The sequence below is a fragment of the Seriola dumerili genome, unplaced genomic scaffold, assembly GCF_002260705.1.
Source record: "Seriola dumerili isolate Sdu_G_001 unplaced genomic scaffold, Sdu_1.0 BDQW01000533.1, whole genome shotgun sequence".
NCBI lineage: Eukaryota > Metazoa > Chordata > Actinopteri > Carangiformes > Carangidae > Seriola > Seriola dumerili.
The window spans coordinates 267,118-292,739 of NW_019174788.1; the positions used below are offsets into that span (position 1 = coordinate 267,118).

Sequence of the window (25,622 nt, forward strand, 5' to 3'; positions counted from 1 at the left end):
AACAGAAGGGATAATTGACTACAAGAGTCTGCAGCGATACACTAGGAGACAGGGGGAGAAGGAGAAAATGAGCCAGGGAGAGAAATGAGAGCAGGTGGAAGGAGAAAAGACAGGAGGCAGGCAGGGAGGGATTGGGAAGAAAAGGGAACAAGGCAGGGGGAATAAACAAGGGAAAAGTGAAAAATGAAAAGAATGGGGAGAAAGGAGAGAAAAGGGAGGAGGAGGGGGGGAAATCAGCCCACAGAGAATGCTAAGAAAAAAAGGATTAGTGAGGGGAGAGTGAGAGTGGGAGGGGGAGGCAGGAGGAGTAAATGAGGATAAATGTACAGTGTAGTGTTTGTGCAATAGTGTGTGTATGTGTGTGTGTGTGCTGCCTACACTTGTACACAATTTTTTTTTTACGTTTCGGTTTTTAAGCACCGAGGCAGGTTCTCACACATTCCTGTATGTGTGTGTGGTTTGATGAAAAGTGTGCCAATGTGTCTTAATGACAGATGAGACTGGTTTTACAGGACTGGTAAGAAGTACTTACCTGCCGTAGAAGTGCATGAGTCAACAAACACACACGCGCACACACACGCGCGCAAGCATAAAATCAGAGCCGGCTAAAGTCACATCATTGTCCACCTGCTGATACGTACCCATTTTCCACAACAGTTGCAATCAAATCCGAACACGCCACTCAGATACAGTGCAGCGGCCTGCAGATTGGCATGTGTGTTATTAGCGCTTTGTGTTTGACAGTCAGCCTCTCACACAGGCATGTGTTAATGACTGAAGTAAGATCTGCGACCATGATGATGGATAACACCTTCATTACGTTGTCCTGAGGTGCCTCGAACCTTCTTCTTTCACAATAAAATGTTTTCATGTCGGGGTTGGGACAGGAAACCATCAAGACCCTTTTGTTGTGATGATTACCTACCACCGGCATGGTTCAAAATAATATGAAATAAAAAAAAACACAAATCTATTCAGGGTGCTGTACACCGATATACGCCTATATAATTGCCATCATGGCCTTTTGTTCAAAGCTGACATGATTAGACTCAAAGAGACTGCGTGGCCACTGCCCAGATCTTGAAGAACTGATGCTACTTGCTCCACAGACACCAAATCTAAATAATCTTTAAGCCAGCTGTCTATATTGAAACAACATATTGAAACAAGTATTGTGCTGGCTATCTTAGTGCCACAGATGACGCATAAACACGCCAGTCGCAACACAGCCATGCCAGCACATATCTGAAACATAACAGCTCATTTTCTTCAGTTAAGTGACATATGATCTTCACTTGTATAACTTTGATCTGTTGTGAGAGGTACACCATTGTGCTTTAATGGATGCATTACAATAAAAAAAAAGTATGGTATGTAATGATCTAAAATGTTAAGAGACAGTTCTTTTGCCAGTGGCTGCGTCTCTTAATTGAATATCAATAGTTTCATTACCAAGAGTAATGGTTTTAAGTATGTAATTGTACAAAATAGACTTCAGCTGCAAATATTGGAAGAAGTTTGAATGATTTGAACCAAACTTTATCTCATGTTCATTAAAATGTATTACAGTAACTGACGCAGCTCAGCAATATCTTTATTTTGACATACGTCACTGGAAAGAGGTTTACATCCAGCTTCCCCGTGGGACAAGAGGACATGGATAAACTGCTGATTTTGAGACTTTGTTTATGTAATACAGTAAAATGTTGACAGACCGAAGGCAACTCTCTTGGCGATGACTTCTAATTGATTACCATACTTTATTTGGGTGGTTCAATCAACCATGTCTTTCTGAAAAATATATTCATATATTACTAATTTTGTTTTGAAAGAGGCGTAATTGCTGCTTGGATTACATTTAATGGAATTTTTTCCACTCCAGGAAGTGTGACGTTTTTTGTACAGCACAAACCTCACGGGGAAGACGTCAGGCTGGCCGGTTGGTTGTATGAAGTACTCGCCGTTGACACCAGAACCTGTAGATTGCAGCCTATGTCCCAAGTGTTATTCAGTTACGGCAAAAAAAAAACACTTGGTTTGAGAAAGATTGTTGGTTTGGTTAAATATGCCAAAGTCGATATGTCCCATCTTGTGCTTTGAATCAGCATTGACTTTTTATTAGCTGTGCTGATGGCGAGGTTCTGGGGATGGCAATATCATTCTGTCAGTTACTCAGTCGGTCCACTACTTTGATCCAGACTGAAATATCTCAACAACTATTAGACAGATTGTTCCTGTCCAGTTCAGGATGAAATGTAATAAGTATAATCCCTTAACTTTTCATTTTAGCGGCATCATCAGGCCAAAATTTGAATTCATCCAGTACTTTGGTTTTTTACTTTAATACGTGTAAAACTAACATCCGCCTCAGCTGCCACATAATGTTAGCATTGTCACTTTGAGCATATTAGCATGTTGGAGTTCGATTAGTACAAGTTTCCTCTTTAAGTTAATTCTAAACGTACCTAATTTAGTGTGACATTTCCTACAAAACATATTATCTTATGCAAATTAGTTGTATATAAGAGTTTTTTTAGGAGACAGGTTTGAACCATGGATCCATCAATCCATTTATTTATCTGTGTTTGTCTCTGCACAAGCATGACTTCTACAGCATCCCACAGCCACCCATATTCTAGTTAAAGCTCTGCGGGATTTAAGGTTTAAGAAACAAAAGCTTCGAACATTTGACTCCGTGGAGCAGCAGCCTGACTCTGAGCCAGACACGCAAGTGTTTCTGGGATGGCTAGACACGAGTCAACATGTGACGTACCATTAATGCAACATCATGCCTTTGATCCTTTACGGAGGTGGACTCAATCCACACAAAGTAGGAGGTATAGAGACAGGGAGAAAAAAGGAAAGGAAATAATACCAATGGATGGGAAAGAAAGCCTCCCTTCATCACCTCCTTCATCAGCCGTTATCTTTTTTTTCCGCTGATGACTCAATGAATCTCTAAGTAAAGCAGCAATTGTCCTCAGTTGCATCATGGATACAGCAACGATGAGAGAGACTTAAAACACAGGGGGGAAGATGAGAGAAGGCAAAGAAAGAAAAAAAAGAAAAAAAAACTCGACTATCCCCCTGTTGTATACTCACCTTCTCTCCTCTTACTTCTCCTCATCCCTCAGGCTCTAAAATTGTGTTGAATTGCTCTCTAGTCTAGTGTTGGTATGTTCATTCATTCTAAATTAGAGAATGCAGTGGTGTTGCATCATTCTACTGCAGATAGAGTGTGTTGTGGTGGCAGTGTTACATGAATTGGATTTCTTCCACTAATGCAATTATGCCTACTGGTAATCAACTGTTATTTATGGGGTTTTCATTATGAAATTATTCCAGCATTTAATGAAATACATTCATATTAAAATATATTTATGCTTGGGCCACACTTGAACACATAAATGCAGTGCCAAAGTCTCACACATTCTAGCAGCCTATGGTTTGGTCTTTTGAAGGTCACTTAGAGCAGTATTTGGGCTTTTGTTCATTTAATGACATTTTAGTAAATCTTTTTACTGTCCTTTAGTCCCATTAATATCCAAACAGCACAGAAAACAGCTCGGGAAACATCAGTCTGCAGATAATCCATCACCGAACAAAAGACCATCAATCATGCTTAGCAGAGCTGTAGGAAATATGAAGATTTAAACTTTTACAATTTGAAAGAAATACAATTTACTGTTTCATATTAATATGAACATTCATGCCCTATTTAAAAAAAAAAAAACAAACAAACATTTACAAAGCCTCAGTCTCCTACTTTCTCTTTTCGCTTCTGCCTTTGATGCTGCATTTCCTCACTTTCCCACTTCTTCCAGCACCGCTGCAGTTTAAGGGGTTTTACGAGAAGTGTGATTGTGAAAGTGGAAGTGAGGTTTAGCTTCCAACAGTTGGCCTGTTCTCAGCCTATAAGACTGTGAAACTGCCTGACAACGCAACTCTCCACCCAAACATAGACGCACACAACAGACGTGCATGCACAAACACGTACACGCACACACTAGTATACCTCCATGCTTGACAGGAACAGGAAATGGCTTTTCTCCATTTGGAGAGCCACAAACAAGAGGTGCTGCCGGCCTATTTCAGATAGCAGCCCTCTTAAAGAGCCCCTCTGTCTATGAATATGGAGATGAGGATTTAGGGGGGTGGGAGAGGAGGAAAGAGGGGAAGAATCGAGGGAGGGAAAGATCAGAGAGTGAAAAAGTGGGAGCAAGAGAGACATTCTGTGTCTCTCGGGTGCTTTTCCTGCCTGCCCTGTGGCCCTTGGCTGGATTTACGCACTGGACTTAGAAGTGTGTGTGTGTGTCTGTATGTGTGTGTGCGTGTGTGTGTGTGTGCGTGTGGTGCAAGTGAGAGGGTCTATGCAGACACAGAGCCAGAGGCGACAGGTCAGAGAGTAATCACGCTCAGACATGCCTATGGTCATGGGAAACAGAAACACACCAAAACACTCACACGCCTTCATCAGCAATCCACTCCTCATCTCTTTTCTCTTTCACACAATTCCTCATATCTGCTCCACTCCACTAAACACATCTGCAATCGCACACTCACATAAGGAGCACATACACCTAATGCATCAGCTGAGTGCACAGTGCCGCACTCCTCCACCTGGCTCCCTCTCATCATTCTGTTCATCTTTCCCTTCATTCACTGCCGAGCCAGCATCCGTTGCAACTTAGATAAGCCTATACGGTTTCCCTTCCTGCCTGTGTTCATTTATATGCAGCTCTCCAGCAAAACAAACAGCCGTCCGTGTACAGCAGATAGCATCTCAGTATCACCATCCAGCAGCCACTACACACCGCATGAATTATGGATTGGTGTAAGCGTGAGGAGGAGGTCAGACAGGAGCAGCAAAGGGCAATCCCTCGAGGGCTATTGGATGATTGACGACAGTGAATGTAGCAGTTCATTTTCATCATTATCAATGTTAGCTGTCTGGTACTGATCAAAAACACTTTCAGTGCCTGTGTCAACATGTGAGAGAAAACAACCCTCATATCTGTGGGGGTGACCTGTGACCTCTGCAAATGAAATGAAATGATGCGCGGATGCTGTGAGTTACATTGCTGTCGTCATCATCATCAAGCATCATCATCATCATCACCACTGTCCCTGTCATTGTCATTACTAATCATTGTAGCGCCCATATTGAGGCTTTGCACAGGCTTTACCTGTAGGTCATCATGCCAACATCATGTAGTTGTAATTTTCATCATTATGGTAATTACTATGTGCATCATGGTAAATATTGTTTTCATCATTGCCACGTGCAGTGATTAACAAATAAGGAAGTTCATCTGCTGATGGAAGACATTAACACCTACTCCTAACCTGTTGGCATTTTTCCCAAAAAATATTCAACACATTTTTTCCTGTTTTATATTTATTATAAATTAAATTCTTCTGGTTTTGTCCAAAACAAGTAATTTGGAAGTGGCACTGGAGACTCTGGGAAATGAGGCTATTTTATCCAATTTTCTGACATTTTACAGCCTAAACAATTAAGTGAGAGAATAATGAACAGATTTATCGATAGTTAATATAAATGTCAGTTGTAGTTCTATATAAAATCGCTTCTAATTATACGATAATTAATTTTGGCAGGAGAAAAATGTCCTCGCTGCATAGAGGCTGTGGAAGGAGACCTGTAACCTTTTGTTCCCTTCCTCCGTTTTCTGCTGGTAAAAAAATAAAAAATAAAAATTCTTGGATACTGCATTTTAGTCTATTGCGCAGTTTTTGGAGTGAGCCCATAGAGCATGCTGCCTTCTGAGCCACAGAATTATGAGGAAGCGCTGGAAACATATTTTAAATTTAGCTTACAATAATTGGCAAAGCAGGCAGCGCAGAGGATCAAATTCTCTCCAACAGTCCAGAGACATGCAGTTCAGATTATTTGGGAACTCTAAAAAGGTGTTAACGTGACCGTGTGTGTGATGCCCCGGTGATATACTTCTCATCTCCCACCTAATGCATGCTGGGACAGGCTTCAGCCCTCCCGTGACCCTAACAAGATAAGCGTGTATAGAAATTGGATGGATGGATAATTAGCAGAACTGACAGCACTGGCAGCCGTGACACTGTCATCACATTCATCACCGTCTCCATTACTGCAATCATAATTTCAACCATCATAATCATAATGGCCATTACACCAGTATCTTCATCACCATCATCATCCGCCCAGGAGGATGGTATCTTACATTACCACCTTCAACATCATCATCATCATCATCATCCTCGCAGCACGAACAGACGTCACCGCTGTGGCCGCCTGCAGCTTCATCATCCTCCTCCTCGGTGGTTTCACAGACCTTGTCAGGCCTCATTTCTTAACAGCGGCACCATATAATGAGAGCCATAACCATTATTGTCCAAAGGTCTCCTGTTCCAATCCTTTACTTTACCAAATGACTTTCCCTTACCCCGGCCCTCTCGCCATCTCTATTTCCCATTCCCCTGCTCTAATTACACACTGTTTGTTTGGCCTCCTGGCTGCCGCCTAATGCAGAGGAGAGGCGTCATTAAAAAGATTTACAGATGTAATCCCCCCTCCCTCCACTCTCTCTCTCTTTTTCTTCCCCTCTCTCTTCCTCGAAGTTCCCGCCCCCTGGCACCCCCCAAATATATCTCGCCGTAATGTCACCAGCGGGATTAAAATCCGTTTCGATTAATCCCTTTTGCTCGCTGCTTTTCTCTTTCCATGCTTTCTCTTTGCTGCCCTCTCCACCTCGGCAACTTTCTCCACCACCCCCCCATAACCCCCAACTTTTCAGGTTGAAACTGTTTTTATGCGCTGTCGTTCTGTCCCGTTCGCTCTTCCTTTCACTTTCTCCTTCTCAGACACATCAACATTATTCCCCTCTGTAATTATGTTATGGTTAGAAACTGTAATCATTTCGGATGCCTGGCTGAAATGCTATCTCCTTTCCCTTATTTTTACATCAAAACATGGAAAAAGGAAGTGAGGCAAATAGTTTCTTTCCTCATTTTAATCTCAGATCACAGCCTCAATCACTTACACTTCATTTCAACTTATTTATTTGCCTTATTTGACCTCCTGGGACAAGCACAAGAGCACGTACACCAGCCCACCCTTTAAATTTACGTAAAAAAAACACACACAAGAAGCAGATACAAACAGCAGGATTAAAACCAGATTCAATTAATCCCTTATTCCCATTGCCTCCTACTCAGTGATGCTTCCTTTCTTGCACACTTTCCACATCACTAACTTGCTCATTTTATTCCGCAACCCCTATCTTCTCAGGTTAAAATGGGTTTTTCTGTATATATGTGTGTGTGTGTGGGCAGGTAAATAATTTTTTATTCAGCTCTCTGACTCCATGTTATCTCTCTTACCTGATTTTCCCACACCCCCACTCACTGCTTTTAATTAACACTCTTTATTTCGCAGCTCTCCCTGCTAATCTCTCCATCAGAGGCCTAGAGCACTAGAGGCTGAGCCTCCACTCCCACCGCGGGCTCTTTGTACTCTTTCAAAACGCAAGCGGCAACAAACACAAGTCTTAAGCGTGCACACGCAGATAATACCCACACACACTCACTCACCCACACGCACGCACACACATCTCTTGAAACACATTAATACACTCAAATGAAAAAGCAAAAGTAAAGATGCACAGGCAAAAATATCTCTCATTCATCTAATTTATGGCAAGGAACGCACACCATGTCTTGTTTGTTCCAGGTGGTGCATAATGCTAGTGTATTAACATTTGTGCGATAACTGATGGGTTTCAACTTCAAATAAAATGGGTCATTTCTACACGGGGAAGGTAAATCTTTGCAGACGGAGATAGGCTCTGCTTTACCAAGACATGAAAGTGGTAATTGCGTGTGTGTGTGTGTGTGTGTGTGTTGTGTATGAGTGTGTCTGCATGTCAGCAAATGTGCATGCACCTACCTACAATATGAGTGTGTTCATGCTTTTGTATATTTGGTTGGATGTACACTCTTCACCAGATTCCAACACCATTCGCATCAACAATAAATGCGCAGCATGCACAGAAGGAATGCATATGTCAACGTTCACACATGCATTTAACAGAGAGAACAAGTCCTGAACATATAGTATCTAGTTTATTAGGCAGACCAGATAAAGCTAATGCAGTCTATGACAACAGTCATGAAATAAACCCTACCTTCATGAAGATTATAACGTTCATTTTTAAAGAGGTGTGAAATCAACTGTATTTGCATTTTGCAGGCCGTTTGTGGTGCTGCTGAACCATATTGCATTAAATACGGAAAGAGGTTTGTGTTACTTTAGGGATGGACAAAATAATAGAAACACCGTTACAACAAAACTGCAGCTTATGAGGTGAAGTGAATACAGCTGAATTAACCCCCCTCTGAAAAATTATGGAAGCATAACACAAAATCAAAGAAGCACCCCTTTAAATGTGTCATCAATTACCAAAATAACTGTCGGCTAATTTTCTATCCACTAACTACTTGATTAATCTCCATACGTGCTTTGCACCATGCTTAAAGAGACATTCACAAGTGTGCTGAGCTGGGTGTGAAATAGCAATGTGGCAAAGAGAAAGATAACATCAAAGAGGGAAGGCTTTGGGTGACATTTCTATGTTGAGCCTTAATCTTTGCAGCACATCACACTGTCAATCTCAACAGATTCTCAACGCCGCTCCACATAAAATTAACAGATGAGCGAATTAACGTTCGACTTTCTACATGAACATTTTATTCTTGTGCGAGTAGATAGGTTAACGTATAGCACGTTCACACACATTGTGCATTGTGTGTGTGTGTGTGGGGGGGGGGGCAAGCATGACATCATCCTATAATGCTAGGAGCTACACATGTGCAATGAATAGGCTGTTAAGGCTCACAAAATATCAGTGTGTAATTAGAAAAATGACTGCTGTGGAGCTGTCGGTGGATGACGCCAGCGCCAGATTAAAGACAAAAAAAAAGTCTGGTTCATGTCCAAATAAGGTCAAACAGGGATTAGGTAACATCCATTATTGGATAATTGTGCGAACAGGCATTACACGTATGCCCTTGCGAAAGATTTCACACTGACTTGATACACTGACAGAACAATGCGTAGAGAGGGGTTAATAAATCTACGCATATTTCTGCTTTTGTGAATTCACAGACAATTAGTTTGGACTCATCTGCCCCCCCAGGGCATCGATACCACACTTGTCCACACCTGAAGGCTGGATTCATGAGCGCTGACAGCACTTTGCACGGCTTCTGCTGAAAGGACTACGTGCAAATGGACAGTCTGAGCTCACATTTTAGGGAACCAAGATGGTAGAACTGCTTGACAAGTTCTGCTATTAAGCCTGAGGTTAGACTCTTGTTCGTGACAGGCATTTACACCTAATGTCAGATGTTGTTGTTGTTGCTGCTTTCTCTTTCTGAACTGGAAATCACTCGACGCACGGCATGTTGTCAAGCAAAGACACTGCTTTTCATTTTTATTTCTACTTATTGTTTATTTTATTATTAAATTACAGCTCACACACAGAATAGCACTGCTTCCCGTCACTTAATTCTATTAATGTTAGCTTGTTTGCTTTTATTGTTGCAGTGGTTTGTATAGTCTGTTGGCTGTGTAGTGCGGTGCAATGTAGAGTTTGTATTGTTTCAGTTACTGAACGGCTTTCCTATCAAATGAAAGCGTCTGCCGGTTATACAGTCTTTTATTAATCATTAATGGTAGCTGTTCAAGGCCAATGATGATATCAAAATTTCTCTATTTATCACCTCTATTGCAATTACTTGTCAGTTACCAACCAACACATCACTAATACCAATATATTTTCAATAATAAGCTAACTACAGGTGTTTTGTTTTAGTCTAACTCTAGAATAAACATACATTTCTGAGGATGCTCACACTGTGCAGATGTGTTAGCAGGGCGCATGAGCGTGACTGTGAGGTGAACTCAATTAAGTGACATTACTTAACAAATACTGTATATCCAAAATCTTGGACTTCCTCGTTGTTTCATGAGTAGAGGAGAAAGTAAAAGCAGAGGAGGAGGAAGGGAAAGTTGGGAGTCATAACCCAGGCTGAAATAACACCATGCAGATGAGGCTCTGTGACTGCTTTGCTCTATCCATCTCTGTCACCCACCCTTGAGATGTCTTCATTATAGTGAATCACATTACACCGCGGTGCTGTTTACACAGGGGAGACACATCACATAATTGAACGCGTGTCACGCGGATCCTGACAGTTGTTAAATGTAAATATGGCGTCGCCAAAGTGGCTCGGAAACCCATGTTGCATTCACACTAGGCTATGAATAGCACTATATTTGCGCTGCAGGCTGGGTGCAGCAGTAAAACACACCTGATTTCCTCGAACTCCTCTCAGCTATAATAGCGTAAAAAAAACAAAATGATGTTCTTTCACAGAGCTCTGATTCAAAGCTGAGGAGTAAGCGGCAGTGCGAGGAAAATCAGTGCTACCTTTGAGTGAAGACATCAGGTGTGTAATGTCATCACATAGTCTCCCTGCCCCCTTTTAAACATGCCGTTCTCAGAGACAGTCCAGTCTATCCAATCAGACCTTTATTGTCCTGTAATGAATACATTTCCCATAAAAGAAAGGCGCTGGGGGAAAGGGGAAAAACGGGAGGAAGAGAAATAAAGAAAGACCCAGAGCGGAGAGAGGTAAATGAGGATAAAAGTGAAACAAACGACAACCACAAGCGAGAGTGAGTGTGGGGGATTTAAGGGTGAGGAGGCTGGAGGGCTTTGGCCAAGTTCTTTGCTTTTTCCGGCACCTTCATATTTCACTCCCATTGTTTTAGGTTCAGTATAAAAGGAGTTTTGTCAGACTTTGGTTTGTTCTTGCAGTTGCAAATCAGCATTCAGCTTGCTGGCTGCTGTGTGTGCCTGTTTTCTGGCCCGTTAAATAACCCTCATTAAAGGGCAGCAGCAACTAATAACAATGTCCAAGCTGCACCAAGCTTGTCCCTGTGCCCTGTCCCCTTCTCTCCTTGTTTAATTTCCCTTTAAGCCATCTTATTGATTCCGGCCCCTCCATTCCATAACTCTTTTTATTAATAACACAAAGCAATAACAAGAGTGTCATAACCCTGAGTTTCTCACAAGCAATTAATAAGATTAATCTAAAGCTGGCGGATGTGTGTTTGCGATGCTCTTTACAGTACGGGTTTCTCCCTGACTCCATGCCACTTTTTTCCTCCCCTCTGCTCGAAGCCTTCCCTCTATAACTCTCTGCCGACTTAAACGTCTGAAAGAAGGTGCAGAGTGAGAGACAGAAAGAGAGGAGCAGAGGTTTGGGCCAACTACAAAAGGATGGGATTTGATACCGAGACTGAGCAAAAGAGACTATGACGGAGAGAAAGAGAGGCCAAGAGGAACGAGAGAGGCAGAGGACACAGAGGGAGAGAAGAGCAGGGTGGGAAAAATGGTTGAGGAACTGCCAAAAGGCGAGCCTTGGTGGTAAATTCAGAGGCGGACAAGGTGGAGAGAGAGGGAGACAGAGGAGGAGGCAGAGAGAAATACGGATGTGCTGAGGGGAACAGAAATGAATAAAAGATGGAGGGAGACAGATAGGATCGAAAGGTAGCCGAGGTGAGTGAGAGAGCTGCTGGAACCATTAGAATCTCAGCAGGCAGTCGCTCCCTCTCTCTCTCTACCTCTGCTGTAGTTAGTTACCGAGTCTAGCTTCATGCAATGTTGTTGATGCAACTACTAAACTGTCACATGTCGCACGTGTGTGTGTGTGTGTGTGTGTGTGTGTGCGCGTTCAAGTGCTCATTCATCTATCTGCATCGGTGTGCTTTGCATGCATCCACGATAAACGTGCACTTGACTGCAGAGTATGAGGTAAACTTTTCAGAACTTTCTGTGTGTGTGTGTTTTATTGCAGAACATCACCAACTGCAACTATAAGTACTTGAAAGTCTCCACGTTCACCCACAGCGCGTGTGTTTAAACATAGCTTTACTTTCTTTGACACTTGGGTAAGACAACAGCACACAGACAGGCTACATGTTACAGCAGAGATGGAGCAGAATTTTGTCAGCTGTCTAGCTCTTTGTTTTATTTATTTATATATTTATTTTTTGGGGGGCTAGTCTGCCAAGTGTAACTGTCAGTTTGTGAACATGCCCAAGGCTGCCAAACAACACAATCACAAACACACTGGTGTCCCACCTTGGTGAGGTCTGCAAACAGGGGCTGGGACTTACAGGGTCATTTCAGTTTATTCCAACTTAGGTTTTATTTTCCAAGCTCTAGCCATCATTTTTATTGATTATGTTAATATTCTACTCACCGAAGTGAGAGTCAAAAAAAAAAAAAAAAACACGAGCTGTCAGACGTGTTGTAAACAAGCCGATAGCTTAGTGAGATCATTTAAAACACTATTTTCAGAGTTCAAACCTATAGCAAGAGTGCAACTGCAGCAAGTATCGTATGTAAAAATTGATGCAGGAAGTTAGACTGTAAAACTGTCATGGATGTTTACAATAAATAATTGGTAATAATTTTATCCTAACGTTCCTTGCAGTTAAGTTTGGCTAAATTGAGATCTGGCTTACAAGCTGTAAGACCTTGATTTTGCCCCTGTTGGAAGTTTTAGTGAGGCCACTGTGTTCCCAGATCTCATCAAGTAACTTGGGCAAGGCCAAGAGAAGTAAGACCCGAGCTGTAATAAAGCAGAATTATCCTTTAGTCAGTTTCACAGAAAAAGCAGAATTTCCATCCATAAGATTAAAACTTGTCTTCGACCGTCATTTCGAAACACAACATCAACAGGGTCCTGAATTTCTAGTTGTTTGTGCACTTCACTTGTTTAAAGGCCGGTTGTCAGGTGCTAAGCAGTCACATGTGCTATACTCAGCTTCTGCTGCAATAATGATGGCACTAACATCAGGTGAAGTGTTTGTTTTATCATCTTCACACACACACACACAAACGAACACACACATACACACACACACACACACACAAACCACAGGAAAAGGACAACAGATGCATCCTGGGCAAATGATGCACTATTTTGTTGTTATTGTGCTGTTGGTCCTAAGCGTGGGTGGGCGGCCAAATCATGCAGCTATGCTACAGTGCCAGTTACGGTCAAGTGTGTGTGTGTGTGTGTGTGTGTGCGCGTGTTAATAAATGTGGGCTATAACTGTGTGTGTATGCTAAGGGCTGAAATGAAGGTGGGCTGTTATCATCTCCCACCCTCCCTCCCTCCCACCTCTCTGTCCTCTCAGTGGCAGGTCCATGTAAGTTGGTTACAGCCACATAATTTTCGGGAGGGTCGGATGGCAGCATTTTGCGCTTCCAACCCAACCTCCCTCCTTCCCTCCGCCCCTCTATATACACACCACCTCTGGCCATTCCCGGCACTTCACAACCGGATGAGCAAAGCAGCAGCGGCTACCAACCTGGCTCTGTGATTGACTGCAGTGCTGCTGAGCGAGCCTCACTGTATCTGTGCCATGTTTATTGCTTCTTTCACCTTCACCGTAATTGAGTCCCTTCCCCATGCGAAATATGCACCGTCAGACGGGCGGATGTGTGTGTGTGTGTGTGTGTGTGTGTGTGGAAGGAATCTGTCGGGGGTGTGTGTATGTGAGTTGACTGACAGGCTACATAACTCAATTCAGCAATTCTGAGGAAACCTGATGGCTGTTTTCTTGTGCGTGTGTGTGTGTGCGCGTGTGTACACAAATCGGTATGTAGCTATCTGACAGACAGTAACTCATATATGCAGGCTCCTATATACTGTGGCTCTGGAAACTTACAGACACAAACCTGGCATATATCTAAAAGGGCTCTGTGTTTGGGTGAGTGTATTAAATTTGAAAAAGTATTTAAAAACATATCTCTATGAGCACATGCTTGTTTGTGTCCCAATTTATCATGTGTCAGGCTCAGCCAGTTTGGAGTGTGGCTGGCATGACAAAAACGCCAGGACAAGGATGCATGTGTATGTGCCCGCATGTGCGAGCGGAATACTACTAAGGCTCTTTCAAGCGCACGCACACACACACACACACACACACACAAAACAGCGCACACAACTGTAAAATGGCCAATATGCCAGGAGCGGGCCAAGTAGAGGAGGCGAGTCATGATATATAACGGACAAGTGAGATAAAGTGCCACAGAGGTTAAAGAAGAGAGATGGAAAAAGTAGAGGGGGAAAGACAAGAGTGATGAAGTGTGTATGTAGTTGCTTGTGTGTGAGTGATGGCCTGATCAAAAAAGATTGGTAGGAAGTAGACGAGGGAGTTAAATATGAAGGAGCTAACCTCTGCTTTGCTGCAAATAACAGGAACACAAAGTTATGCACAGGCTTCGGGAGAAATAAAAGGAGTCAGGGGGGGAGAGAGGAGGGTGCTGGAAGCGAGAGAGAAGATATAGCGTTAGTTAGAACAGTCATGGGAGTAACAGAGGGTGGGTGGGAGATGAATGAAGATGGTTGGGGGGACTGCACGGTCTCTGAAGTGCACGTATGGTGAAAATAAGCCTCCACCTCCGGAATATTGCAGTGCAGCATATAAGTAAAATGCACAGTTCAGCAAGCCCAGAGCAAGAGAGATGGGAAGAGAAGGTACATTTGGAGGTATGGTATGACGACAAAAAAAAAAAGAAAAAAAAAAAGAAAAAGACAATTGACTATAAAAAGAAAGTTAAAAGAATAGGGAGGAAGAAGAAGTGTAACTTATTCTGAGAAACAGCAACAGCAGCAAGGAGAAAACAAAAATAATATTGGAAATGAATTGATGTGGCGTGTGTAAAAGGAAGGAGAGAGTGAGGAAAATAAAGAGTCAGACAGAGGGAAAAAACCATTTTGTCTATGCAAATGAGGAGGGGAAAGCAGAAGCACAGGCGTTCAAGCTGGCCACCTGGGCCCTGTCAATCCTCCCTCTCTCCTTTTTCTCTTCCTCTCCCCGTCTACCTCTCCGTACCTGGCCCTGGCATCCCTATAGCCTGCAGCTACAGTGCAAGAGAGAGGCAGGAACAGGGTGCATGCAAGCAGCAGGGTGGAGGGGAGAGACTGTTAGCCAAAAGATCCATCAGCAAGCGATCCTGGCAATGACATGCCCCCCCCCCCCAATTCCATCTTTCCACTGATCTGTGATTCTCCCTCTCACAGTAAACTCACAGTAACAGTTGGAGAAGATGCATGTGGACACCTGCACCTGGAGCACATAAGTGGAGGGTGTGCATGGGCCTCGGTATTTAAGTACCAGCAAGGTTAGAAGTAGAAAGACAGGCACACAGGGAGGGATGACAAAAAAAAAAAAAAAAAAAAGCTTTTGAGTGATCATGGAGAGTACAAACAAAAAGGCACCAAGTCACTGCTGAGGCCCTTGAACCGGTTTCACACTGTGGGAGATGTGGGAGTGAGAGATCAGAGAGGCGGGAGTGGTTGAGTGAAAGAAAGACAGATGGGGGGGGGTGGACAAGGCATTAAAAAAAAAAAGTGCAGAGAGAGGCGAACCAGTTCAGAAATCAAGAGAAAAGATGTCTTGTTTGAGAACAAAAGGCAGAAAAATCACGCTACATGGAACAAAACAAAAACAAAACCCTGTCTGTGTGCATTTGTGAGTACGTTTAATCACCAGGTGTGTCCCTCTGTTTGTCTACAATATCCTCGGGAAGCTGATAAATAGGAGGCCAGGGAGAGAACATGGTATTTAAAAAGCACAGAGCATCAGAGCACATGACACTGCAGTAAATAAGTTTGGAAACTCCAAAAGGTCTCCACAGTCTCCTGGGTGCAGTGTGATGTTTGCATTCATGCATATGCAAATTTGTGTATGCGAGTGCATGCACATAAGCTAACCTGCCAACCTGCCTGCCTGCTTTGCCCAGATTTGCGCACAATTCTGTAACACAACCAGTGATTTATACATCAGTCATCATTTGGGATCAACCTGCTTTTTAATTACCAATGGTTTATGTTTGTTTTTAATTTTCCCCATAAGCTCATAAATCGTTTTCCCCACGGCATAAGTAAAATCCATCTCCATGGTAAATAAGCATCAGTTATAACTGCATGTACAAGTAGTGCTGTTACCAAACTAAACCCCTGAATTCATTGCATTAGACATAGAAAATAATGCTGAGAAAGTCAGTATAATTAAGTGTAATCTTGGTACTAAAATGTTATTTCAGCATTTCCACTGTAAACAACACAAAAACAAAAAAACAAACCGTGTTCTCTAATGAGTTGACTCCTTTTTTTTCAGTTTTGAAATTGGTCTGTCTACACTAATCGAATCTTTGAAAAAATACTTTATCTACGTTGATGAAACTTGCAGGTATCCAGAGTCAAGTGTCTTCGTTACATCAGTTGATCCAATCCTGACATCGAGAAATTAACTTCTTGTTTTGGTTTTTTCCTTTGCAGGCTCAAACTTCCTTCGCTCAGAGCGTTGGAGTCCTCACAATTTTCAGCAGCCTCAATTTCCTGTCTAACAAAGCGAACATCAAAGAGGTTTTGCTTCATACTGACCTGACATAACCACAGCGAAAATTCATCCTGTTTAAGTTTACACTAATGTTGTGCAATACTATCTGAGTGATGTCTAGCGCTCGTAAACGTGATGTTTGTCAAATATTTTTCTAACACTGAATAAAAGAAGACACATTTTTATTCCCTGATATAAATCTTGATGATTCAGACATACAGCTAAATGTAAGCTTGGTGACTGCTAAAACAGCAGACAGAATTGCTCTAATAAAAGGGGAGGACAGATGGCAGCCATCTTGGCCCTTGGGAAGAGAAAAAATAATCAAGAATGAAAGCACATTCCCCCACAGCTTTCTTTTATTAGTTTCTCTTGCAATAAAGAATGTTACTGTATATGCAGTCGAGGCGAGTGTCTTGCTGTGTGTACTGTGCTGCTCTTCTGACAGTACGATCTATATAGCAGACACAAACACCATTTGTTGTCCATGGCTACATGGTCCACAAAAGCTAAAAATGACTTGGGTACCGACCACAGAACCCCACTGGCCTCTGCAAGCTGCTTCACAGCTCAATTCACCAGTGTAGCCCAGCAGGTGGCAGTTGCTATGAACCGCCGTTTCTCCGCAACTGCGCCCGCAGCCCCAGGCCTGTGTCAAACTCACTCAGTGTCACAGACCGCGCGGCTGTTCCGTTCTTCTACTGCGGCGGCCAGGAAGGAAAGACACGGTCCTTCTGCGGCACCAGACAGATGGACACGGAGATAGAAACACGTCTGTGGACATAAAACCACCGCTTCAATCTGCTGGTGCACTTTATGAGAGGTGAGGGGTTGTACCTGCGAGCGGCCATAAGGTGAATCAGCAGCCATGCACTTAAACGCCCCCCCCCTTTAGCTGCTCAGGAGAAAATGAGTCATGGGAGGGAATCAGCCAGAGCTTTCCTCAAGGTCGCTGGTGCTTGGCCACTTTTTAAGTGGCGTTGCCAACTGTAACAATCTGTGCAGAAACAATCACAGCACCAATCCACTTTGGTCGGGCTTCTTTTCTTTTCTCTTTACTTCAGTGCAGACGGCTGCTAGCCTTACTTTTGTTTTGCCCAGCTGAAAGCAGAGCATGAATTGATGACCTTATGAATCTCAAAAGAGCCCAGCAAATCATTGCGGTAAATCTCACCCCAGCACATTAAGCATGACCGCAGGCTTTTTCCCCTCTACTGCCCCCCCCCCCTTCTCTTTCTTCATCTTTTGTCCCTCTCTCTCTCTCTCTCTCTCTCTCACTTATTCCTGCCTACAAGTGGCTTGGTGGTCTTTGAGAGCGGCCAACTTTCCAAGGATTGTTTTCATGTGCTGCTAATTAATTGTCGCTAATTAATGGTTGTTTACGGTTTGCTAATGAAGTGGATGAAAGCTTGCTGCTCCTGATGTTGAGGTTCTTGTCTTTGTGCCCGATAAAGAGGAGAAGACACAGATACAGACGAGCGGCAGGGAGAGCGTAGAGCCACGTCCGGGAAGTATAATGGAAGCTTCTTTTTTTTTTTTTCCCAGTAGCTGTGTCAACAACTTGGCATCAGTCCAGAATGGACCTGGGTAATCTGAGTTTGATCTATTGGCAGCTGCTGTTATCACTTGTCTTTTATTGAGAGATAGCACTCAGTTTTTAAAGTGCCTATAGTAACCAGGAATGTGTGGCTTTCTGCAACATTCGTAAAGACGTATAATCAAACAAAGATGTGATCATCTTTTACTAAATGGATTCCTCATCCTTTTTTTTTTTTCCCTCAACTTCAAAATGCTTTTGAGACATTCATTAATATGATGATTACACTCGAACAAACAATATGTCATCACTGAGGGTTCTGTAACCGCTGCATCTGACACGACCACTTTATCTACGCCAGACGTGGTCACAGCTCAAATGAATTCGCCGCTCATGGGAGAGACACTTTGAGACTTTTCTAAGATAGAAAACTCATCTGAGGCCCCTTCAACGTTGTTGTGTCCGCGTTCGGAAAATCTCCATCTGATTTCCCAGTAGATAGTGCACCGCTTTGACTGGCAATTTTCAGCATCCAACAATCTCATCAAAGCGAACCTATTAATGGCGATGATATGAAGAGGGATTCTAAATGGCAGACAGATTAATAGCCCTGTGCGTGTGTGGGTGTTTAATGCTCTGAGCCCAAATACTGCGCAGCCTCGCTGATGGAGGACGGACTGGCCGTGAGCTGCTGGGAAACAATTTCAAGCACTTGTTCGCTTGTGTCTGCGAAGTGTGTGTGTGTGTGTGTGTGTGTGTGTGTATTGTGACCTCATCGATCATGACACCTTGTCTCTCTGGAGTGGTCACCTACACAGCGCTCGCCCTCTCTCCCTGTTTATCTCTATGTATCACCATCCATCTCTCTGTCCCCCCCCCCCCTCCCCTCCTCCTCCTCACCCTGCACCCCTGTACTTTCTGCTTCAGTCCCACCCTCTTAATGTCCCCCTTCTCTCCTTCCTCAACATTTTCAGCCCTCTAAATCTGTCATTCAGTGTGGCAGGAGTTGCTGTCTCTCCCTCTCACCCTTGTCTTTTTTTTTTTTTTGTTACACCCCTCCATTTTAAAGCTGAAATCCTGCAATCATTCACTCGTTTGTTGGACTCCTCTCTGCCTGACTTTCTCCTCTGCTCCGCTCCTCCTTGCTTCACTGGTCTGTGACGCATGCCCCTGGCGCTTTCCCTTCGCTCTTCGCTGTCTTCCTTCACTCTTTTATACACTGTGCAGCCAGTGATCTCTCCCCCCCCCTCTCTCTGACCCCATCAGTCCCTCCGTGCCCCAGCTAAGCCTGGTCACTCTTCATCAGCTCGCCTCCACTGGACACACCGACCTCCCAAGGGGAAAGGGAAATGGGGTCTTGTTGGAAACCTCCATACCCAGACTTGACAGTTTCACCTGGGTTTAAATCCCTTACTGATCCTCCTTGCCCCTGTACATGCACCTCATTACAAGCCATCCGCCCCTCCTCCCGCCTCTACATCAACATCATCATCTACTTTGTCTTCCAGATGAGATGTGTATTAGCCTCTGAGCTGGCAGATACAAGGAGTTTCCAGCGCTTTAATTTTCAGCACTTGCCCTTTTCAGCTCAATCAGCCTCTCTCGTCCAATCACAGCTAGTGAGAGCTCCGTCGCAGTGCCTGAGTGAGGATAATCACCTTGGTTACCAGCGTTACTGGAGGCCGCTGTCTGGCCACGTTAGCACTGCGCCCTGTGGGAACTGTGGAGACAGGTGTCACAGCAGCGAGGGAGGCTGTTAAACAAGCCCCGGGCCAAGCAGGAGTTATAAACGTTTATTCTTAGTCATGGAAACTGCGGCACCAATAGTGAGGAATGCTCACCCCATGGCATTAGTGTTTTAATGTTTTTTCAGACTCAGGATACCATCTTTCTCCCTCTGTCTCTGTTCCCTGACCGCTATTCAACATTGACTCGCTTTAAACATAAGTACACCTTGTACCCCAGTAGAGAGAACACATAGCAACTGCCTTTGTGTGCATTGCCAGGTAGCAGCGCGGAGGGATTCGCTGTTTACTGATTTCACACTCCCATGGCAAAGACAAATATACAGTGAGAGGGGTCAGCGGCAAGAGGAAAGCTGCTGGCTCAGGGGACATCAGGTCACAATATGGAGGGGGGGGGGGCGTTTAACTTTTGTACCGAGCCAATCAGATCAGATGGCGTTAGAGAGCAGTGGATTGATTGGCAAGCTTCGGATGCCAGCAAATGGAGGAGACGTCCTTGGCATCCTACTCAGCATTAAAAAACTTCAGCGGCAAAGTTGGTGAAACGCCAGTTGTTCTGAGAGAGAGACACGTAAGGACGACATAGATCACCATTATGATAATCACAAGCACCACTGTCTGGGGAATAGTAATGGGAAGGAGATGAGGTGGCAGCTATAAAGAGTGTTTTTACATTAGCGCTGGCCTGATTAGATTGACAGAAAGTTTCACTAATGGACAATTAAACAAATGGTCAAATGAGATATAAGGCTCCAATTACCAATTGGTGTCTTTTGTGTGTCCCTTTCAATCACTGTGCCTCACGTATTCTGTTTGTGCAGGAACCTCTCCATGACTGCAAAACACAGTGCTGTAAACAGGATATGAACAGGGATGTGTGATGCCCTTGTCATATGATGCATTTCTGCAGTGGTATCAAAATGACTTGTCTCATTTCCCTTTATTTCCATTACAGCCAGAGTAAAAATAAAATCCTCTCTGGACCTTGTCTACAATGCTAGAGGGGGTTATTGAGATGCAATCACTGCACAAAACAACAGCAGTTCAAAACAAGGAGTTATGGATTGCATTGAAGACTGGGGGCAGATTAGCAGATAATTACTGTAAAATACATCACCTGCACTGAACCTAGGAACTTCTTCTGCTTCTGAGTAATGGACCTATAAAACCCCAAGGGAGAATAAAACCAGCCCACACTAAGCTCTGTAACTCTTTCAGTCGTGACTTGCCCAAGAAGCGATACAGTCCAATTTGTTTATGGAGCTTATGCCAAGGCAGTTGCTCAGCTGAGATAGTGGGCCACCCTTGTCAGGACCCTTTAAGACTGCATCAGTTGATCAAACAGGGCCGTGCACGACAGAAGTAGGCAGCATATTTTTTTTTGAAAAGGCTCATTTCAGCTTCTCTTGTGTTGACGGGCATGCCAGTACTGTCTGCCAAGTGCAGGTTGTCCAATTATTTAGACCTACAAAAGACATGCAATCACAGAAGAAGAAGAAGAAAAAAAAAGAATGTAACAGTGAAATCTGATTGTGCACTGGGCTCAAATTTACACCATGATCCAGCAGATGGCAGGGCAAGGAGAGCAAGGGAGGAAGGTCTCGCTCTTTTTAATTAAATTGCCAACGTTTATTTTATTTGGGGGTGAATTACCCTCCAAGGTTTGGATCAAAGGATAAACCTTGGCTTACGGTGAAGACTTTTTCAGCGCATTAGAGAACAAAGAAAGACGCTGAAATAGCAAGCCCAGCGCAATGTGGAGGGAAGTAAAAAAGCAATCTTAACTCTGGCATGATGCAAACTGCGTCTGACAAGCATCAAAAACTGCAATTGGGCTCAGACAAACTCTTGCATAAGCAGTCCTATTCCTGTGTTCAAAAGACACTCTAATGTACTACGTAAGCTGTCTAAAGGCAACATGTATGTGTACACATGTGCTTCCGCACCGATGTGTGCGCCCATGCACGTCCATGTTTTTAGTTTTTGTGTGTACAGCATTTTTCCTTGATGTTTGTGTTTACACGCCAGGCCTCCCCCTTCTGTGACTTACAGCGACATTGATTTATGCAAGGCCTCTGTGTGTTTGTGTGTGTGTGTGTGTGTGCACACACGCTTGCGCACATATACCAGCTATAATTGGTATTCAAATCTCCTCCCACAAGTACGTCCAACTGCTGCCGTTTTTCAACCCGCCAGAGCCCCAGCCAAGGTCCAAACTGCATGATGGGAAACAAGCTCAAACGGATGGCTCTCATTGCACACATTCAAATAAACAAATGGAGGTGATTTAATGCACACAGCGATAAGGCAGGTGGTAATGGAGGCATATGAGAGGACTGGGGAGGAGGCGGAAGAATGGAAGTGATGGAGGGTTGTGTGGTAGCGATTAAGGCTGGGCAGGCAGCAGAGGTGGAGTTAAACGCATTTGTTACGTACGTGGAGTGCAAGTTTGGCCCACAGCTGCTGTGGATCAGCCACCCCCACAAGCCATGCACTCACACGCGCACAAACACACAGCGCTAACTCCGTGTGTGTGTGTGTGTGAGTGATTGTGTGTATGTGTGTATGTGTGCATGTGGGTCCCTCAGGCCTGCCCGTCAGACACACTGTGAAGTCTTTCTGCCTTTCTTCTCCCACTCTTCCTCTACTCCCTCGTTCTTTTCTGCCTTTCTCGCTCTCCCCATCTTTTCCATCGCTCCGTCTCTCCTTCGTTCTACACAAGAGGAGGGCCAAGTCTCGAGGCCTCGCCGTCTTCACAGCACCCTCTCAAGCTATCTGTCCGCTCATCCGTCAATCCACCCAATCAATCTGTCCATCTCTATCCTAGCATAATAACAACCACCATCCCCTCCCACTTTTTCTCTCCCTTTTCCATTTCTCTTAATTGGTTTTGCTCTTTTTCTCTTTGGAGGAAAAGAAAATCACCAAGACGTGATGATTTGTTATCAGAAATAGCTTTTCTTTTAAAAGCACACGTAAGGTGTACGTGCACATCTGCTAGGTGTTCAGAAACAGACCATCTTTACACTTCCTCCTCTCCTTCCTTCCTCCATCCACTCCCTGCCTGTAACGCCCCTCCACCCCCAGGCCCCCTGTCTCTCCCAGCCCCTGTCAGTGGCTAGATTAATGACAGTGATCAGTGAGCAGCCCCCAGCAGAGGTTGCCTGCAGCTCAGGCAAAACCCGGCACTGTAAGCAGCACACACACACACACACACACACACACATAAATCACATTTACATGCAACACACAAGCATATTCAGAAATGGACAGCACACACACACACATAAAAATCTCACAGTACTTAGTAAAATACAAATGCCTACACACTCATGCATAAAAATGAACCATACACTGTTCTTGGAGCAGATATACAAATAGACACACACACACACACACACACACACATGAGAAGAAATCAATAAACAGGCCATGGTGAGGTTGGTTATCAGTGCAACCAGGAGAACGTCTATGGAGGAAAAGAGTGCTCCCTTATAAACAAGAGACATCATCACAACAGCACAGCACAGGTCTGACCGTGACAATGCCCGACCCAGCACTTAACCCTTTCACTGCCTCAGGACAACGTAAACAAAGCCCCACAGAGCACAACAAGCACAGAACACAAAACCCTTGGAGCAACAACAGTGTGCACTTCCTCGTTACCATTCTGGTTCCGTCAGAATCACTGAAGCTTTTGGTGAAATTTAATAAGGGTTGTTGCGAGTCTGCATTTCAATCCACATACAAGCAGATGGCACAGAATACCATGAGGCTAAAGTTGCTCAGACTTATGATTGAGTCTTATCCAAATCCCTTTTTCTTTTTTCTTTTTTTTTTTTTTGCAGCAGATGCACTTGTTATAGGGTAGTGACCATGAAATATATGATGCCTACAAGGGAGCGATGCAGGACTATCCCAGGCTGAGATGTTCCAGTGGGGAGAATAAAAGCAGCAGAGGCGCTGCAGGTGCCATTCGAAGGCTTTGTAATAGATTGTTAGATGTTATTGTCGCTGATAAGGTGAGGTCTCAAAGGTCCTTTCAGTTCCCCCACACTACTGCAGAATATAAACGCAGTAACAGACACCACTGCTGAGTCTGGTGTGTGACACATGTCTGGTCCACTGCGGACATTTGTAGTCGCTCATGTGGCTGTCGGAATATTCAATCGGAGCTCTGTAGGCTACATGCACAGCTGTATGCACAGGCGGCATATGTCACAGTCTCGCGTCCCATCATATATATATATATATATATATACATACACACACACACACACACACACACACACATACAACACATCCCAATCACCGCCAGTCCGGAAAAAACAACCAAAATTTTATGACACATAAAGGTCGACAAGAGCATGCGGTGATTTCATTTTCTTAATATTTCCGCGTGGGTAAAAAGTAACCGTGAGCCTGCGCCTTTCACTTTTGCTCCTGTGTTGGGGTGTTTCAGGGTCTTTCCACCCTCTCACTTTCGATAAGTGGTCAACACAATGACTCATAACCAAGTAGCAGCACGGATGTAGACCACATTTGCGCAAAGGGGTTTGAGTCTAATTACCCAGTGGTGAATACTAATAGTGGTCCGCAGCATGGTTGTAAACTGAAATATCTGCACGTGTTTTCGTCCCGCGGTGCGCTCCTCCTTCCTCCCTTTCCCCCCTTCCTGACAAATCGAGCCGGTGCGTTTTTCTAAGCGTCATTCGGCTTCTTCTTTAGAAGACTTGGGGCAAAACTTGCGCGACACATCGAAACGGCGTAACACTCTTTTCATTCACATCACACTCATTCATTCCGTGGTTCGAGCCTTACCAGTGCGCACCAAGCAGGCGACTGTGATGATGGTGAGAGGGACGCAGTAGTTCCACACGGTCGCGAAAGCCATCGCTGTCGCTGATATTCCCCTCTGATCTCTTGCTCAGTATTCCTCTTCCTTGGAGAAATCAGAGTGACATGAACCCGCAGGTCCACTCTCCGACAGCGCCTTCAGCGTCTGTGTGTATGTGTGTGTGTGTTTGTGTGTGTGTGTATGAGTGTGAGTGCGCGCGCGTACGACTGTGCGTGAACGAGTGTGTGTGTGTTTTATCAAACGCTCAGTGCGTAACAGCAGCTCTTTACATAGTAATGTTCCCTCTCATGCACACCCACTTTCTCCCTCTCCGGATGCCGGAATGTGAAGGCTTGGCCGGTTTTTCTTGGTTACTTTACATTGTAAATATATTTAAAAGCTTGCCAATAAGGCGGACCCGTGTGTCATTCTGACCAATTGCAGGGAGCAGGAGCAGGTGGAGGGGTGTGCGGATGAGAAAGAGGGGCTGGGCTTTAAAAAAAGAAATGGGGGGGGGGCTGTATCTTCCAATTAATTGAAATCAGTTCGCTCTAAATGTGATTGATAACCAACATTAATTTCCCGACGCAAATAACCAATTTATTTCAAATTCAGTTCCACCGACCGAAAAGGATGTGTGGCACAATGATTAAGATGACGAAAATGAAACAGATGTTTGTTGTTGGAAGAGACAATAATATCGCAATCATGCATTGTATTCTGAAGTCAGTTGGGAACAGACTGTGCAGATTAATCAGTTGGGTGTATTATGTGAGTTGATTCATCTGCATGTTAGTAATCAGGTGGACTCACCGTTTCCACATTTTAAGGTTGATATGATGGCAAACTGTAATTATTTTCACGAAAAAAGAAAAACTCCGTGTCAAATCGTCTGATATGTGCAGCAGCCTCGAGGTGTAGTGGAGTTTGGGGACATTTTGTTGCAGAAGCTGCTTTGTCTCCAAAATGTGCATAGGACTCATGAAGGAGAGCAGGAACAGACCAAGCTGTATACAGTTA

General features: G+C 44.0%; 1 protein-coding gene across 1 annotated transcript in view; it reads right to left on the reverse strand.

Annotated features, from left to right (window-relative positions):
- cadm4 (cell adhesion molecule 4) overlaps positions 1-24,946 on the reverse strand; it is a 142,135-nt gene extending 117,189 nt beyond the window's left edge. The window contains exon 1 of the mRNA XM_022764269.1: positions 24,587-24,946. Coding sequence (XP_022619990.1) covers positions 24,587-24,659 — 73 coding nt within the window. The 5' untranslated portion in view covers positions 24,660-24,946. The remainder of the gene's footprint in view (positions 1-24,586) is intronic.
- Between the last annotated feature and the right edge of the window lie 676 nt (positions 24,947-25,622).